At 43.5% G+C, this 18,299-nt stretch overlaps 1 protein-coding gene across 4 annotated transcripts; it reads right to left on the reverse strand.

Moving 5' to 3' along the window:
• Positions 1 to 9,058: 9,058 nt before the first annotated feature.
• LOC128897543 (loricrin-like) lies at positions 9,059 to 17,388 on the reverse strand. 4 transcript variants are annotated; one of them, XM_054165279.1, is made up of 4 exons: positions 10,004 to 10,352; positions 9,868 to 9,903; positions 9,692 to 9,736; positions 9,059 to 9,235 (listed from the first exon to the last, which is right to left on the reverse strand). In XM_054165279.1, the coding sequence occupies exons 1-4, from the start codon at positions 10,058 to 10,060 to the stop codon at positions 9,095 to 9,097; spliced, it is 279 nt and encodes a 92-aa protein (XP_054021254.1). In that variant the 5' UTR covers positions 10,061 to 10,352; the 3' UTR covers positions 9,059 to 9,094. The 4 variants fall into 4 exon arrangements, 1 of the variants encoding a protein (XP_054021254.1); XR_008462440.1 differs by lacking the exons at positions 9,059 to 9,235; positions 9,868 to 9,903; positions 10,004 to 10,352 and adding exons at positions 12,425 to 12,460; positions 15,815 to 15,856; positions 17,344 to 17,388 and having other exon boundaries at positions 9,571 to 9,736; XR_008462439.1 differs by adding an exon at positions 10,433 to 10,906 and having other exon boundaries at positions 9,692 to 10,045.
• Between the last annotated feature and the right edge of the window lie 911 nt (positions 17,389 to 18,299).

Raw genomic sequence — 18,299 nt, forward strand, 5'->3', positions numbered from 1 at the left:
GAGTATTAAAACAAAGAGCAGAGTAGTTTGGAAGCTTAGGTAATGCCAATCTGGTAATATTTGCTTGAAATATTTACATTTGGGGGAGGGAAGAAAACCCAACATTGCAAAAAATCTCTCACCTGCCCACCATATTGGCTGCTTCCAGATGAAGAAGAGCCCTGAAAACAATAAAAGTAACTTAGTTTAGATTTAAAATAGAAGTAACTTAGTTTAGATTTAAAATAGAAGTAACTTAGTTTAGATTAAAAAAAACCAAAAATATGTTAACATTTTTCTGTTCTATTTGGAAGCTTAGTTTTTAAATATAAATTAATGTCAAATACTTATTACTTTCAATTTTCCCTGCTGTAGGACCATCCATTAATATCATAGAATCACAGAATGTTAAGGGTTGGAAGGGACCTGACAGACTGAAAGGGTTGGGGCTGTTCAGTCTGGAGAAGAGAAGGCTCCGAGGTGACCTAATTGTGGCCTTCCAGTATCGGAAGGGGGCCTACAAGAAGGCTGGGGAGGGATATCAGGTAGTGATAGGACTAGGGGGAATGGAATGGAATGAAGCTGGAGGTGGGGAGATTCAGGCTGGACGTGAGGAGGAAGTTCTTCACTGTGAGAGTGGTGAAGCCCTGGAATAGGTTGTCCAGGGAGGTGGTTGAGGCCCCATCCCTGGAGGTGTTTAAAACCAGGCTGGATGTGGCTCTGGGCAGCCTGATCTAGTGTGGGGTGTCCCTGCCCATGGCAGGGGGGTTGGAACTAGATGATCTTTGTAGTCCCTTCCAACCCTGACTGATACTATGATACCTTGAAAGCTCATCCAGTCCTGCCAGAGCAGGAGCACCTAGAGCAGATCACACAGGAACCACATCCAGGCAGGTCTTGACTATCTCCAGAGAGAGAGTCCACAACCTCACTGGGCAGCCTGTTCCAGTCTTCTGTCACCCTCACAGCAAGAAAATTTTTCCTCATGTTTCCATGGAACTTCCTATGCCTCAACTTCCACCATTGCCCCTTGTGCTGTCATTGGGCATCATCCAGCAGAGCCTGGCACCATCCTCTTGGCATTCACCCTGCACATCTTTATCAGCATGAATGAGGTCACCTCTCAGTTTCCTCTTCTCCAAGCTCAAGAGCCCTCAGCTCCCTCAGTCTCTGCCCATAAGGAAGATGTTCCATTCCCTTCATCATTTTTGAATTATACTCTGATCACTCTACTTACACTTGGAATTTTAGTTGGAGATTCCTCCCAGACAAAAAAAAGGGCTGTCAGACAGTAAGAGAACTCAAGCTTTTGCGTAACAGATAGTACAGGTCAAAAAACCAGAGTATTTACCTGACCACTGGAGTAGCCACTGCCTTGAGAAATTGATCCCTGCAAAAAGTAGATGTAATTTGTTATTTTTTTTTCTAAATGGCTCTGGAAAATAAGACTGTGTTGTTGAACAGTCAGATACACTTTGTAAGACTTTTAAAAACAGTTTGCCAGTTGGTTTCACTAGACATGATGCCACCATGAGGGTGGTGAGACACTGGAACAGGTTGCCCAGGGAGGTGGTGGAAGCCTCATCCCTGGAGGTTCTAAAGGCCAGGCTGGATGGGGCTCTGGGCAAGCTGATCTAGTGGGAAGTGTCCCTGCCCTTGGCAGGGAGGTTGGAACTATATGATCTTTGAGGTCCCTTCCAACCCTGACAATTATTCTATGGTTCTATATTACGGTAAATTCTAGGAGATCAACAATTGGCTGTAATTTACTCATCAGGATAAGTTTTAAACAGACCATTTTGGAAGGGAACTGTAAATAATGAATAAAATACATGCTTACATGTCCACCTGACTGGCTGCCTCCTGGGGAATAAAAATCCTGGAAAAATGTATTGAAATTACATGAAAAAAAATATTAAAAGTTCATTTCTTTTGCAGTATGGAAAGATCAGGGTGGAAGCTGAACACTTCTCTTGCTTCTCTATTGTCTTTATTTTTCTCTCATGGATTGTTCAAGAGCAGTTGAAAAAAGCTCTTTCTCTATCAAACAGCACATTGCCTCTTTGTCTGTTGATAATTGCTCTCTTGAGGAAAGATATTCTTTTGGACACAGTGATTAAAGAGTTCTTATATCACCAATAAAGCAATTTCCATATCTGTGTCATTTGGTTCTCATTAAATAAAATGACTGCCATGTAAAAATGCTAGGAAAATGGAAGCTCTCATAAGTAGGTCATACAGCACAACAAAGCTAAAGGTTTCACTTAGAATTTAATGCTGGACAACTTAGGGTACTGAAGCCTTTTGCAGTTAGGCAAGAAGTACAAAACCCAGAGGATTCTGAACAAGTAAACTGCAGTCCTGTGTTTGTAAATGTGAGTTTAAGATGCAAGAGCACACACCAGCTTTGGTTGGGATTTCTAGCTGTACTTTAACACTTCAGCCATGCCCTCACTCCCTCTGTGCCCGGGAACTTTCTAGTCCACACTGGAAGCTGCCACAGCAGCAGCTTTCACACAGGATTTCGTTTAGGTGGCTAGTGGTTGCCCGGTAGTATGTAAGGAAGGACATCTTACCCTTTCACTGTGATGGCTGCCAGATGTTGAGGAGGAATTCTAAAGAAATATAAAAATCTAGTTATTGCATGGAAAATACTTCTGTGTTTTTTTCAAAGTGAGGATGGAAGGCAAAGGAAACTGCTGTTTGTTTGGAAGATGGAAAGATGTAAGCTGTAGGATAAGCAGCATGCTTACAAGCTCTTTCTCTGCTGTGGTGGTTTAAGTTGACCCCCAGCTAATTTGGAGAGAATTACCCCCAGCTCAGTTTGGGATGGAAGCAAATGAAGCTCTATTTACTAGCAAACTAAAATGTAGAAGTACAAAATGCCATGAATATGTACAAAGTATATAACCTATGTACAATATAGAGATATTTGCAATTTATAAACAACACAGAAACTCCTCAGAGCCCCCTGGATGGATCCAGGGGGACTGTTCACCTCTTCCCCCCACTCCTTCCCTCCTTCCCATTACCTCACACAGTAGTCAAAACTGAAGTACTCTGGCAAGGCCACGGAGGAGAGAGAGAGAGAAGTTGCAAGCAGAAGCGACAAGAAGAGAGAAAGAACTGTTTATGCCTCTGCTTTATATCCCCATTAGCAATCCAATGAATTGTATAGACCTTAGCATTATTTTCCTTTTACATCCAACGGTAATTTATTTTACTTTCAGACTTTTCAGTCAGGGACTAGGCTAAAGTTCTCCCTTCAAGCTGTAACATCTGTTCATTTCAGAAGAATGGCATTTCTTTATTTGGAAAGTTGGGTCCTGATACAGCATAACAAAGAAGTGAAATCACACTTTATATATTTTTTTTTTCTCTTAGAATGCTCTAGGGTAAAATATCAGAATTGAAAAACTGTGTACTTCTTGTGAGGTCACAGTGGTACATGGCAATGTTGTTATACCTTAGTTTCTTTCAGAGGTACCCTTTGTAGAATCCTATTTTAGCTTTGCTGAATGTCTTCAAGAAGATTTTCTTACAGTAACTGACACATTATACTTGTGGCTGAAGTGCACAGCTGAATTTATCAGAATTGGTGGAGAACACTTTCCTACTAACTAGGACACTGGAAAACAGACTTAGTAGAAATCCAGTTCAAGTACAATTACTCAAGATTCCAAGCTCTATCAGAATTAATAGGAAATACACCACATTCAGGAGAAAAGGCAGGTTCTAAACAGAAAGGCAAGCAGGTCTCACCACACCACATGCAAGCAGACCATTCATATGCAATACATAGATGAAAGAACCTGCATCTTATGTCTGGCATTGGAAAAACATAAAGGAAATGTAGTGTGAATTGGAGGTGGAAAGAGAGGTCAACTAGTCTGCAGCATTGGTAAGGGAGGTTGCATTGTAGAAGGAGTGAGAGAATGATTAAGGGTGAAATGCAATGTGTCTTCTCAAAATAAACAACAACAAAAAACCAACACCAAAACCACCAACAAACCAGCCCAAGGAAATGTTGAATTTTAAGAGTAATTACTTTTAAAAGTCTTAATTTGTGGGAAGTTTTGCATTTGGATAATTCCTGTATCTGGCTCAGGGCAATCCCAGGCACTGATACAGGCTGGGCAGTGACTGGCTTGAGAGCAGCAATGAAGAAGTTGACTTGGGGATGATGCTGGATGAGAAGCTCAATATGAGCTGCCAGTGTGCACTTGCAGCCCAGAAAGCCAACCAGAGCCTGGGCTGCAGCAAGAGAAGTGTGGCCAGCAGAGCCAGGGAGGTGATTCTCCACCTCTGCTCCACTCTGGTGAGACCCCCACCTGGAGCACGGTGTTCAGTTGTGGAGCCCTTATTACAAGAATGATCTGGAGATACTGGACTGTGTCCAGAGAAGGGCCACAAGGATAATCAGAGGGCTAGAGCTCCTCTCCTATGAGGACAGACTGAGGGAGTTGGGGCTGTTCAGTTTGGAGAACTGAAGGCTCTGAGGAAGCCTTATTGTGGCCTGCCAGGATCTGAAGGGGGCTACAAGAAAGCTGGTGAGGGACTTTTTAGGGTGTCAGGGAGCGAAGGGATCCAAGCTAGAGGAGGGGAGATTTGGATTAGACATTAGGAAGAAGTTCATCACCTTGAGGGTGGTGAGACACTGGAACAAGTTACCCAGGGAAGTGATGAAAGCCCCAGCCCTGGAAATTTCTAAGGCCAGGCTGGATTTGGCTCTGAGCAACCTGTTCTAGTGTCTCTGCCCATGACAGCGGTGTTGGAACGAGATGATCCTTGAGTTCCCTTCCAACCCTGACAATTCTGTGATTCAATGTAATTGGTATGAGAGTTCACAATAGTAAGCACATATGGAATATAATCTTAAGGAAATAAACCACAAAAAAGAACCCTTAGAAACAAGAATGGTTGACCTGACATGCAGATAATACTGTTCTTTTCATTAAATCAGTGCTATTTTTTCATATTAACTCAGTGATTGCTGAAAGGAAGGAGTATCCAGTTGTTTTGTACACCGTGAGCATATACTGCTATTGAATTTTGATAGAAATTGTGAAAAGAGCTTCCTTTCCAAATGCTAGGGCTATCACAGTATCACTAAGGTTGGAAGAGACTTCAAAGATCATCAAGTCCAACCTGTCACCACAGACCTCATGACTAGACCATGGCACCAAGTGCCATGTCCAATCCCCTCTTGAACACCTCCAGGGACGGTGACTCCACTACCTCCCTGGGCAGCACATTCCAATCACAAACGACTCGCTCAGTGAAGAACTTTCTCCTCACCTCGAGCCTAAACTTCCCCTGGCACAGCTTGAGACTGTGTCCTCTTGTTCTGGCGCTGGTTGCCTGGGAGAAGAGACCAACCCCTTCCTGGCTACAACCACCTTTCAGGTAGTTGTAAAGGGCAATGAGGTCACCCCTGAGCCTCCTCTTCTCCAGGCTAAACAGCCCCAGCTCCCTCAGCCTCTCCTCATAGGGCTTGTACTCAAGGCCTCTTCCCAGCCTTGTTGCCCTTCTCTGGACACATTCAAGTGTCTCAATGTCCTTCTTAAACTGAGGGGCCCAGAACTGGACACAATACTCAAGGTGTGGCCTAACCAATGCAGAGCACAGGGGCACAATGACCTCCCTGCTCCTGCTGGCCACACTATTCCTAATGCAGGCCAGGATGCCATTGGCCTCCTTGGCCACCTGGGCACACTGCTGACTCATGTTTAGGCAGCTGTCAATCAGCACCCCCAGGTCCCTCTCTGTTTGGGAGCTCTCCAGCCACTCTGATCCCAGCCTGTAGCTCTTCATGGGGTTGTTGTGGCCAAAGTGCAGCACCTGGCACTTGGACTTGTTGAATGCCATCCCGCTGGACTCTGCCCATCTGTCCAGTCGCTATGACTCAATTAAAACAAAAAAAGTATGATTGTTACAAGTCAGAATGGTCCTCACTGCAATTTTCATGGGCCAAGCCCTTATCATACCACAGCACAACAACGTGACAAAGTTTAAATCTACCAGTGGCAGAACAAGAGGACACAGTCTCAAGCTGTGCCAGGGGAAATTTATCCCAAGGTGAGGAGAAAGTTGTGCACAGAAAGAGTAATTGGCCATTGGAATGTGCTGCCCAGGGAGGTGGTGGAGTCACCGTCCCTGGAGTTGTTCAAAAAAGGATTGGATGTGGCACTTGAAGCTATGGCTTAGTTGTCAGGAGGTGTTAGGTATTAGGTTGGACTTGATGATCTCTCAGGTCTTTTCCAACCTGGTTGATTCTATGATTCTGTGATTTTCATTTTTGTATAGAAAAGTATAATTTCATAACAGTAATTGCAGAAAGTTATTAAGAACAACATAAATGATTAGAAGGTATAGTGAAGAAGGTTTGGAAAATAAGATGGTGAGCTAAGGTAGATGTGCCTGTAAGCACACTTTGAAAAGGTGGCAAATTCTGCTATACTTGATATCCTTGAGAAGAAATGCTTACGCTGTCATCAGCTCCATCACCTCCTATGGAAGGTGAATCCTGTAAAACAACAGAAACCCACATTTATTTTCATATAAAAAGGTCTCTTACATGATCTTGTAGAGAATATAAAACAGAAGAAATAACATGATCAGCCACTTAGAATATTCATTTTACTTAAACTAGGGAATATGCAAGGAAAGAAAAAATACAGGACTTTACCTCTTGCTTAAGCAGAATAATTTTAAAATCAAACCAAACCAGCCTTGTAAACATGCATTTTTATAAGGAAAAATTTTAGATGAAGTTGCTATACAAAATTAACTATTACAGGATCACAGGATATTAAGGGTTGAAGGGACCTCTGGAGATCTTCGAGTTCAAGCCCCCTGCCACAGCAGGACCACAGAATCTAGCACAGATCACACAGGAACATATCCAGACAGGGCTGGAAAGTCTCCAGAGAAGACTCCACAACCTCTCTGGGCAGCCTCTTCCAGTGCTCTGGGACCCTCACAGTGAAGAAGATCCTCCTCATGTTGAGGTGGAACCTCCTGTGCTGTAGTTTCCATCCATTGCCCCTTGTCCTATCATAGGGCACAAATGAGCAGAGGCTGTCCCTTCTTTCCTGACCCACAGCCCTCAGATATTTATAGACATTGATTAGATCCCCTCTCAGTCTTCTCTCCAGACTAAACAGCCCCAGGGCTCTCAGCCTCTCCTCATCAGGCAGTGCTCCAGTCCCTTCATCATCCTTATAGCTCTCCATTGGACTCTCTCAGGTAGATCTCTGCTCCTCTTAAACTGGGCTGCCCTTACATTTTAAAATCCCATCAGCTACACTTTCTAGATTCTGCACTAAAGGTAGGAAGAAAGACAGTGTTTTATGCAAAAGCCAATCTGGATTCTATGCTTTATTTTTTAATACAGATTTCTGTATGACTACAGACCAGACAGCCTCACCTCTATCCCTGGAAAGATGATGGAGCAGCTCATCCTGGAGGTCATCTCTAACCACATGGAAGACAAGAAGGTTATCTGGAGTAGCTAACATGGATTTACCAAGGGGGGATCCTATCTGACTAATCTGATAGCCTTCTATGAAATTATGACTAAATGGGTAGATGAGGGAAGAGCCTATCGTCATATATCTTGACTTCAGTAAAGCTTTTGATACTGTCTCCCATAACATCCTCATAGAAGAGCTCAGGAGATGTGGCATAGAGGGCTGGTCCGTGAAGTGGATTGTAAACTGGCTTGATGACAGAGTTCAGAGGGTTGTCGTCAGTGGCACAGAGTCAACTTGGAGGTCTGTGGCCAGTTGTGTTGCCCAGGGATTGGTACTGGGTCCAGTTTTAGAATAGAATAGAATAGAATTAACCAGGTTGGAAGAGACCTTCGAGATCATCATGTCCAACCTATCATCCAACTAAACCACAATATCTTTATCAATGACCTGACTGAGGGGATTGAAAGTACCCTCAGCAACTTCCTGATGATACAAAACTGGAGGGTGGCTGACCTCCAACGTGACCTGGACATGCTGAGGGCTAGGTGCAGGCAAACCTCATGAAGTTCAATAAGGACAAGTGCAGGGTCCTATATCTGGGGAGGAATAACAGCAGGCACCAGGACAGGTTAGGGGCTGGCCTGCTGGAAAGCATCTCCATGGAGAAATGGGACAGTAATGTGCCCTTGTGGCCACGAGAGCCAGTGGGATCCTGGGATGCATCAAAAAGGCTGTGTCAAGCAGGTCTAGGGAAGTTCTTCTACCTCTCTATTATGCCCTGCTGAGACCACACCTGCAATCCTGTGTACAATTTTGGGCTCCCCAGTTCAAGAGAGACAGAGACCTGCTGGAGAGAATCCAACAGAGAGCCAAGAGGATGATTAGGGGACTTGAGCATCTCCTCTATGAAGAGAGACGGAGAGCCCTGGGGCTGTTAAGTCTGGAGAAAAGAAGAGAAGACTAAGAGGGTATCTCATCAATGTGTATAAATATCTGAGGCATAGGTGTCATGTGGAGGGGGGCAAGCTCTTTTAGGCAGTGCACAGTAATAAGACAAAGAATAACAGGTCCAAGCTTCAACATAGAAGATTTCACCTCTATGTGAGGAGAAGCTTCTTTACAGTAAGGGTGACAGAGCATTGGATCAGGCTGCCCAGAGAAGTTGTGGAGTCTCCTTCTCTGGAGACTTTCAAAATTCACCTGGCTGCATTCCTGTGCAGACTACCCTGGGTGATCCTGCTTTGGCAGGGGTGGTTGGACCCAATGATCTCTTGAGGTCCCTTCTGACCTCTAACAAACTGCAAGACTGTGATACCGTGGTTAAAATGTGTTGCTAAACAAAACTTCAGATGGTCCCTACAGGACAACCCCACAATTCACATCAGTAAATACAGATTTCAGATACATTATGTTCATTCCCCTGGGCTTTTAACAGCTTTTGCACAAATAAGTGCACTAATTCTGTTCCTTTTGAAGGAGCCAATGCACAAGGAATAAAATAATCAAAGCACTGAATTGTCACAGTGGCACAGTAAGCAGGACAGTCTGTGTAGTATGTCACATTCCCTCCATTATGGGTACATTTGTAGTTGTAAAGGGATGAGTAAAAGTAAAGAATAAGCAAAGGTGAAGTGGCATTTTCATGGTTCTCCACTTAAATGTATTTGAAATATAGAACCCAGTGCAGATAACCAATAGAGCAGAGTTAACTTTTGATATATGGGACAAATAGTATTTACCTGGCCGTAAGACCCAGCACCACCGTACACGGAAGAGCCACCCTGTTTAGAAAAGAGAAATTATTTTCACATTGCAGACAAATAATTACTTATTTTTTTTAAACTTGGATTCCTACTTCAGAGATCTCCTTCCAGGAAGATATGAAAAGTATTAATGTTCACTCAGTTATCAGAATGTCTGGTGAGCCACACGGTAACTACGCCCCTGTTAAAACTAATGTAACTTATTTTGAATTCAAGTTCTATTTCCACTTTTGCAGAGAGCTTCACCTTGTTGATAATTCAAAGCTGACACTGCAGAGCAAAATAACATTTAACATGGGGGCACTCGCCCTGAATACTTCAAGAATGCTTAGTTGAAAGTATATGTGAATTAACTCTGCAAACGAACAAAAGACCTTCATTAAAATATAGTGAGAGGCAGAATACAGAACATGTTTGTATATAGGAGGGAAGAGTATGGGCCCTCAGCACCATTTATATAAACAGAGTATTTACCTGGCCATAGGATTCACTGCTGCTGTCATAGGCAGAAGAGCCTCCCTGTAGACAAAATGTTAGAGTTTCTCTTACTTTGCTTCCCCTAAGAAAGAAGTTTCTGTCTTTCAAGGGGAGTGTAGGAATGCAGATAACAGAGGTCTGCCTCATCTTTACAAAGATGGAACAACATTTACCTGTCCATAAGATCCACCAGGATAGAAAGACCCTCCCTGTACAGAAAAGAGAAACATTTAGGTTTGTATCTGAAGCATTCTCTTGGGAAAGACATCTGGAGTGCTCCTGTGCAGGGACAGTGGCCAGAATATTTACCTGGTTACCAGAGTAAGAGCTGTGGGAAGAATCTGGGCCCTCCTGAAAGGAAAGCATGGATCAGCTGTTTTCTTGCAAAGGAGTGCTTGAATATCATTGTATTCAGTTGTCTCTTTACACCCTTTCTCTCAATACTCAGCTAACATTTATGTGCCAAAATAAAGACCAATATTGTTACCATAGAAGAAGCCTTCTGGTGGTAATTTTCTTAGCCTGCTGAACTGTGAATTCTGCAAGGACACTACACATATTATTCTGTACTGTTCTCTGTCAAAGCTTGCAGCACTAAGTTACACCAGGGGGAATTTAAGTGTTCTGCTCTTTGAGACAACTGCCAGATCTATGATTCTAGCACCCACAGTATTGGGAGTCTAGGAACTAGAATGATGGGATTCTGTGCTATCCTGGTAGAGGAGGAAGAACTACTACCTGTCCATGGTATCCTCCAGGATAGAAGGAAGGCCCTCCCTGTACAGAAGACAGAATGGGTTACTGGTTTAGCTTTGGCTGTTCCTTCAGGGAAGGCTCTAGGTGGACAATGCAATTAACACCCACAATGTTGGGAGTCTAGGAACTGGAATGATGGAAGTGTGTGTTGTCCTGCTAGAGGAGGAAAAACAACTACCTGTCCATAGGATCCTCCGGGATAGAAGTAAGGCCCTTCCTGTGCAGAAGACAGAATGGGTTACTGGTTTAGATTTGGATGTGCCTTCAGGGAAGGCTTTAGGTGGGGTTTCTGAATAGGGCATTTTATTTGCATGTTTACCTGGTTACCAGAATAGGTGCTGTGTGAAGAACCTGGGGCTCCCTGAAATGAAAACACAGGCTAGCTCTTTCTTTCCAAGAGGATGGTGTAAATAACAATGTACCTGACTCTCCCTTCAGGCCAGCACTCTTAAAGCACAAGGAGCCTTTCACCCCAGCTTTTCTTATGTGGATAAGATATCATTCCACAGAAGCTACAAACACTATTTGGTCTTTGACAGAGTGATGTTGCAAGGTACAAACTGTTGATTCAATTCCTTGCTGTTGCATTTCAAAACAGCCACTATATGTGGAATACAGGGATGTAGGTAAGAGAGGTCTGCCTCATCTTCACCAAGAAGGAAGAACATTTACCTGTCCATAAGATCCACCAGGATAGAAAGACCCTCCCTGTACAGAAGAGAGAAACATTTAGGTTTGTATCTGAAATATTCTCTTGAGGAAGACCTCTGGAGTGCTCCTGTGCAGGGACAATGGCCAGAATATTTACCTGGTTACCGGAGTAAGAGCTGTGGGAAGAATCTGGGCCCTCCTGAAAGGAAAGTATGGATCAGCTGTTTTCTTGCAAAGGAGTGCTTGAATATCATTCAGTGTGTATCATTGTATTCACCGTGAATATTCATTGTATTCAGAAAGGGTGTACCCTTTCTCTCAATACTCAGCTAACATTTATGTGCCAAAATAAAGGCAAATACCAATGTTGTTACCATAGAAGAAGCCTTCTGGTGGTAATTTTCTTAGCCTGCTGAACTGTGAATTCTTCAAGGACACTACACATATTATTCTGTACTGTTCTCTCAAAGCTTGCAGCACTAAGTTACACCAGGGGGAATTTAAGTGTTCTGCTCTATGAGACAATTGCCAGATCTATGATTCTAGCATGTCATAGCACCCACAGTATTGGGAGTCTAGGAACTAGGATGATGGGATTCTGTGCTATCCTGGTAGAGGAGGAAGAACTACTACCTGTCCATGGTATCCTCCAGGATAGAAGGAAGGCCCTCCCTGTACAGAAGACAGAATGGGTTACTGGTTTAGATTTGGCTGTTCCTTCAGGGAAGGCTCTCGGTGGACAATGCAATTAACACCCACAATGATGGGAGTCTAGGAACTGGAATGATGGAAGTGTGTGTTGTCCTGCTAGAGGAGGAAAAACAACTACCTGTCCATAGGATCCTCCGGGATAGAAGTAAGGCCTTTCCTGTGCAGAAGACAGAATGGGTTACTGGTTTAGATTTGGATGTGCTTTCAGGGAAGGCTTTAGGTGGGGTTTCTGAATAGGGCATTTTATTTGCATGTTTACCTGGTTACCAGAATAGGTGCTGTGTGAAGAACCTGGGGCTCCCTGAAATGAAAACACAGGCTAGCTCTTTCTTTCCAAGAGGATGGTGTAAATAACAATGTACCTGACTCTCCCTTCAGGCCAGCACTCTTAAAGCACAAGGAGCCTTTCACCCCAGCTTTTCTTATGTGGATAAGATATCATTCCACAGAAGCTACAAACACTATTTGGTCTTTGACAGAGTGATGTTGCAAGGTACAAACTGTTGATTCAATTCCTTGCAGTTGCATTTCAAAACAGCCACTATATGTGGAATACAGGGATGTAGATAAGAGAGGTCTGCCTCATCTTCACCAAGAAGGAAGAACATTTACCTGTCCATAAGATCCACCAGGATAGAAAGACCCTCCCTGTACAGAAAAGAGAAACATTTACTGGTTGGTAGTAGAAATATTCTCTCAGAGAAGGCTTTTAGGATGTTCCTGTGCAGACAGGGAGTCTGTACATGATGGAAGTGTGTGTTACCCTGGGAGCAAAGAAAAAACAACTACCTGTCCATAGGATCCTCCGGGATAGAAGAAAGGCCCTCCCTGTGCAGAAGACAGAATGGGTTACTGGTTTAGATTTGGCTGTTCCTTCAGGGAAGGGTTTAGTTGGAGCTTCTGAATAGGGCATTTTATCTGCATGTTTACCTGGTTACCAGAATATGTGCTGTATGAAGAACCTGGGGCTCCCTGAAAGGAAAACAGAAACTAGCTATTTTCTTGCAAACTTGGCTTTGGTGAGTCCGTTCCTGAACTTTTCTCCTTTGAAATCACAGCTTCAAACAGAACATTACTGCTATCATTTGAAAAGGAACACTGGTTATTTTTGTTAGAGATAAAGCAACTTTTAGCAAGTATTTTTCTGTTCAAATTAGAAGACCTTCTCACTTTTTCTAGTCACAAAATCCTATGTCATACCTGGTAGATTCTGCATTGTATGTGCTATAGAAGATCATGACCCTGATTTTTTTGAAATCTCCAAAGTACTGAAACTCCAAATATTAATGGGGTTTAAGAGTGCAGATTTTTCAGCTCAACACTTACAGGAGAAGATTCTTTAACAGTACATAACATCTATTACTGCTGTCACATCCCCTTCATATTCAAAAAAGACCAAATGTTATAGAATAGAATAAACCAGGTTGGAAGACACCTTGAAGATCATTGCATCCAACCCATCAACCTATCCAACCCACCTAATCAACTAACCCATGGCACCAAGCACCCCATCAAGTCTCCTCCTGAACACCTCCAATGATGCTGACTCCACCACCTCCCCGGGCAGCCCATCCCAATGGGCAATTGCTCTCTCTGTATAGAACTTCCAACATCCAGCCTAAACCTCCCCTGGCATAGCTTGACACTGTGTCCTCTTGTTCTGGTGCTGGCTGCCTGGGAGAAGAGACCAACCTCCGCCTGTCTACAACCTCCCTTCAGGTAGTTGTAGAGAGCAATAAGGTCACCCCTGAGTCTCCTCTTCTCCAGGCTAAGCAACCCCAGCTCCCTCAGCCTCTCCTCGTAGGGCTTGTGTTCCAAGCCCCTCACCAACTTTGTTGCCCTTCTCTGGACACGCTCCAGCAAGTCAACCTCCTTCCTAAACTGAGGGGCCCAGAACTGGACACAGTACTCGAGGTGTGGCCTAACCAGGGCAGTGTACAGGGGCAGAATGACCTCCCTGTTCCTGCTGGCCACACTGTTCCTGATGCAGGCCAGGATGCCATTGGCCCTCTTGGCTGCCTGGGCACACTGCAGGCTCATGTTCAGCCTACCATCGACCAGCACCCCCAGGTCCCTCTCTGTTTGGCAGCTCTCCAGCCACTCTGACCCCAGCCTGTAGCTCTGCATGGGGTTGCTGTGGCCAATGTGCAGAACCCGGCACTTATTCTCTGATTAGACTACTTCCTCAGAGACTATTTGGAGTCTGAGCTCATCTTTAGGTGAAGCTAAGAGAAACAGTGAAATATTTGAAGTGTGAGGATCCACATAAGGAAAGCCATTGTTTCTTTTGAAACAAAATGGTTTTAATATGCATAGCTTTGGCTTTTAGTTTATAAATCTTTAGGTTTAAAGAGACCTCCCTGTAACTCAATTTTCAAGGTCAGGAGGAAAAAAAAGGCTTTTTACTGGATTTTTTTCTCCTGGGCTGAAGAATCTTCAAGGAAGTAGATGTCTCTTTTATGTAACATTTATGAATGCTGGTTTATTTATGTTCTTTTTTTTTTGGCTCAGAAGAGTGAACCTGCCTATCATGGCCAACATTCTTACATGCTAATCTCAGGCACTGCTACTGCCATGTGCAAAGGACTGACCCTAGAGAGAAAATGAAAACAACTCCAGTTTTCAATTCAGTGTATCCTGTGCAAGCATTGCTGAACTTTACTCTTGGGTGAAAACAAATACCAAGATGATTGCTACCCATTTTAGCATAAATGAATCAGCTGATATTATCACAAACTGAAATACAAATCTCTGTTGTATCAGAGTGGAGGCATCAGCACTGAGAAGTGGTTTTCTAATGTCCAATTCAGATGTCTTATGTAATTCACAATGAAAATTTTTGCTTGATAGCAACTAAATACACTGTCCTCCCCGTGGCCAAGCTGTGGTGGCTAGCCACTAAAAATTAAGCCTCTTTTTGCACCAAATTAAGAATGCAAAGAAAAAGGCCCTGTAAGAATGGAAATTTGCATAAAGATGTCTGCTTCTTCCCTTCTGAATAGATTTGCTTATACAACATTAAAATCACACAACAAAGTGTCTCCTCGATGAAGTTGCAATGTTAGTTATTTTAACAGACTAGGTTATATTTTATATCATGTTTACTGCTCAGCCTCAATTCAGCCTGGAGAAGAGAAGGCTCTGAGGAGACCATATTGTGCCCTTGCAGTATCTGAAGTGGGCTACAAGAAAGCTGGTGAAGTACTTTTTGGAGTGTGAGGTCATGATAGGACTGGTGGGAATGGAGCAAAACTAGAAATGGGTAGATTCAGAATGGATATCAGGAAGAAGTTCTTCCCCATGAAGGTGGTGAGACATTGGAACAGGTTGTCCAGGGAGGTGATGGAAGCCTCATCCCTAGAGTTTTTTAAGGCCATGCTGGATGTGGCTGTGAGCAACCTGATGTAGTGTGAGGTGTCCCTACCCATGGCAGGGGGCTTGGAACTGGCTGATCCTTGAGGTCCCTTCCAACCCTGACAATTCTATGATTCTATATGATTGGTTTATCCTGTGCATTGTGATTCACTGACCATAAAGTTGCAGTGATTCCCTTTATCAGAGAGAATAGTTTAAATGCCAATTTAAGAGATTATTATTAGATAATGTCTTTTGATTTATCAGATGTTGTCATTTTAGTCACAATATTTTATTGCACCAGTGAGAAGGACAAGGAACCTAAGCCAGATGTGATTAAATTCTGTGGTTATTACAGGGAATGTTGATTCTGGCTTTGGAAAGTAATGAGTAACCAGCACATAGCAGTCAACTGGCAGGGCATCTGGATTACCAAGCACAGTTGCAGAAAGTTAGAGGCCAAATGTTAAGTGTGCAATTAAAATAATAAAGCATGGGTCATTCTTCCATTTCATTACATAAAATTTCATCCATACTGAGGAAGTTATCAATAATGTTCAGTGTTACCCAAGTGTCCATACATACTAGGGAATTAACTCAAAATACTCCATCATGTAGATGCAAGTGTAATCTCAGAAAAAGAATTACCTGTCTGCTGCCAGTGCTTCCATCAGGACAAATGCAACCACCCTACAATTAGAAAAACAAACAACAGACAATTATTGCATTGTGGAAGTTTCACTTGTAAAACTGTGTTTAAAGGTGTGGCAGTTTGAGGCTATGGCTCCCCAGAGAGGTTGTGGAGTCTCCCTCTCTGGAGACTTTCCAGACCCATGTGGATGCATTCCTGTGCAACCTGTGCTAGATTCTACGGTTCTGCTCTGGCAGGGATGTTGGACTTGAAGATCTCCAGAGGTCTCTTCCAACCCTTAACATCCTGTGACCCTGTGTACCTTTAAGAATGCCACAGTGTTGAGACCTCCAGTGTCCAGAGTGTCCAGCCCAGTGGGTGGACACAGGAAACCGTGTATTTCTTCCCATAAATCCTGCCTCCCTATAAATCTGGCTGCAAAGTTATTTTCTTCCCTTTTCTCCCTTCCTCTCTACTCTCAGGAATGATGTCCAGGTTCTTATCTCCTGCAGGGGAGTGAGGCCTGGCTGTTGGCCTTGGCAGTGCTGCCAATTAGGCTGTGGCAACTCGAACTGGGGCCTGGAGGGGCCAAGGTGAATTTTGTGCTGCATCACAATGCCTTTGAGGTATGGAGGGAGAAAGAGACCTTGGTAGGGAGGGGGCATGAAAGCCTGGGTTGGTTGGCCCGGTGTAAAGGGCATTGTGTGTGAAGCTTTGGCTTGCTGTGGATTTTCTTTGTATTTTGTATGCTTTGCTATGCTCACCACTATGTAACTGTAGCACTGTAGTTTGTGAGCAGCCTTTCCATTTAAACTTTCCATCATTATCCAATCCACTGTGTAAGCCTTGTTCTTTTGCCCCTTTTGGAGCAATAGAGCAATCTGTCTGCTTGTTAACCACGACAGATTAATTTGGTGCACGGCCAAGGAAACAAAATGATTTGAAATTCGTGGCTTTTGGATTGGAGAAGTACAGAACTGGAAAAGTTAAAATGGATTTCTGGGTACTTTTGGTTTTGTTGCTTCAGCCTGTTACAAGTTTGGGTCATCACAGGCTGGTAGACATTCTATCTTATCACATTTTTTTGGCCAGTTTGGGACATGGTGAAAGAGTGGCTTAAGGCTTTACCAAAGTGATTGTATGAGTATCTTATATTGGTCCTGACAGGCTACAGGGCTATAGAATAGCTCTGACTTTCCTATACCTGGGTTTGATTTGGAAGTTAGACTGATGCTATGTCTCTCAGAACTATTTCCCAAGGACAGATGCCTCATCAAGAGGCTAGTCAAGAGTACAGAGAATTGCCATTGTGCTCTCACCAGCGAACCATTGTGTGAAACTGAAGCAGTGTTAAGAACTGATTTCAGAGAGCCATTCAGATAAAGTTAAATCTGAACAGGGTCACTCCATTTGCAATTTAATACAAAACATCATTAAACCCCCATGCAAAACCACTGGTCTTTAACTCTGACTTCTGAATGTAATTACTTAAATTACCAGGAAGCTATTTGGACAAGATCAGATAAAGACAAGAGAAAATCCTGACCTGATTACTTGATCCACCACCAGTTGCAATAAATGATCCACCCTGTGAAGAAACAAAATATTTTTTTGTAGAAGCACTTTGTCACATTCTAACAGGTATAAAATGCAGCAAGAAGTAAGGAGATAAACACTTTGTGCTGCCTCCCTGTACCCACAGATGTTGTTTGTTCATAACTCTCTGCCTCAGTCATTGTCAAAATGTAAATTTGGATGAAATTTAATTAGGGTACTGGATACAATATCCAGGGAATGGGTATGAGGAAAACTAATTTAATGAAATTCAACAAGGGCAAGTGTAGAGTCTTGCACCTAGGAATGAATGATCCCATGGATCAGTATATGTTGGGGACTGACCTGTTGGAGAGCAGTGAAGAGGAAAAGGACCTGGGGGTCCTAGTGGATGGGAAGTTGACCATGAGCCAGCAAGGGGCTCTTGTGGCCAAGAAGATCAATGCAGTTCTGGGGTGGATTAGAAGGGCTGTGGTTAGTAGGTCAAGAGAGCTACTCCTCCCCCTCTACTCTGCCCTGGTGAGGCCACATCTGGAATATTGTGCCCAGTTGTGGGTCCCTCAGTTCAGGAAGGTCCTCAGGGAACTGCTTGAAAGAGTCCAGCGCAGAGCCACAAAAATGATTAAGGAAGTGGAACATCTTCCTTATGAGGAGAGCCTGAGGGAGCTGAGGGCTTTTGGTCTTGGAGAGGAGCCTGAGAGGTGATCTCATTCATGTTTATAAAGATGTGAGCAGATGCCCAATGACAGCACAAGGGGCAATGGTGGAATTTGAGGCATAGGAAGTTCCATGAAAAAATGAGGAAAAATTTTTTTGCTGTGAGGATGACAGAACACTGGAACAGGCTGCCCAGGGCGGGCTGTGGAGTCTCTCTGGAGATATTCAAGAGCTGCCTCAATGTGGTTCCTGTGTGATCTGCTCTAGGTGGCCCTGTTCTGGCAGAGAGGT

This window comes from Dryobates pubescens, chromosome 11 (assembly GCF_014839835.1).
Source record: "Dryobates pubescens isolate bDryPub1 chromosome 11, bDryPub1.pri, whole genome shotgun sequence".
Lineage (NCBI taxonomy): Eukaryota > Metazoa > Chordata > Aves > Piciformes > Picidae > Dryobates > Dryobates pubescens.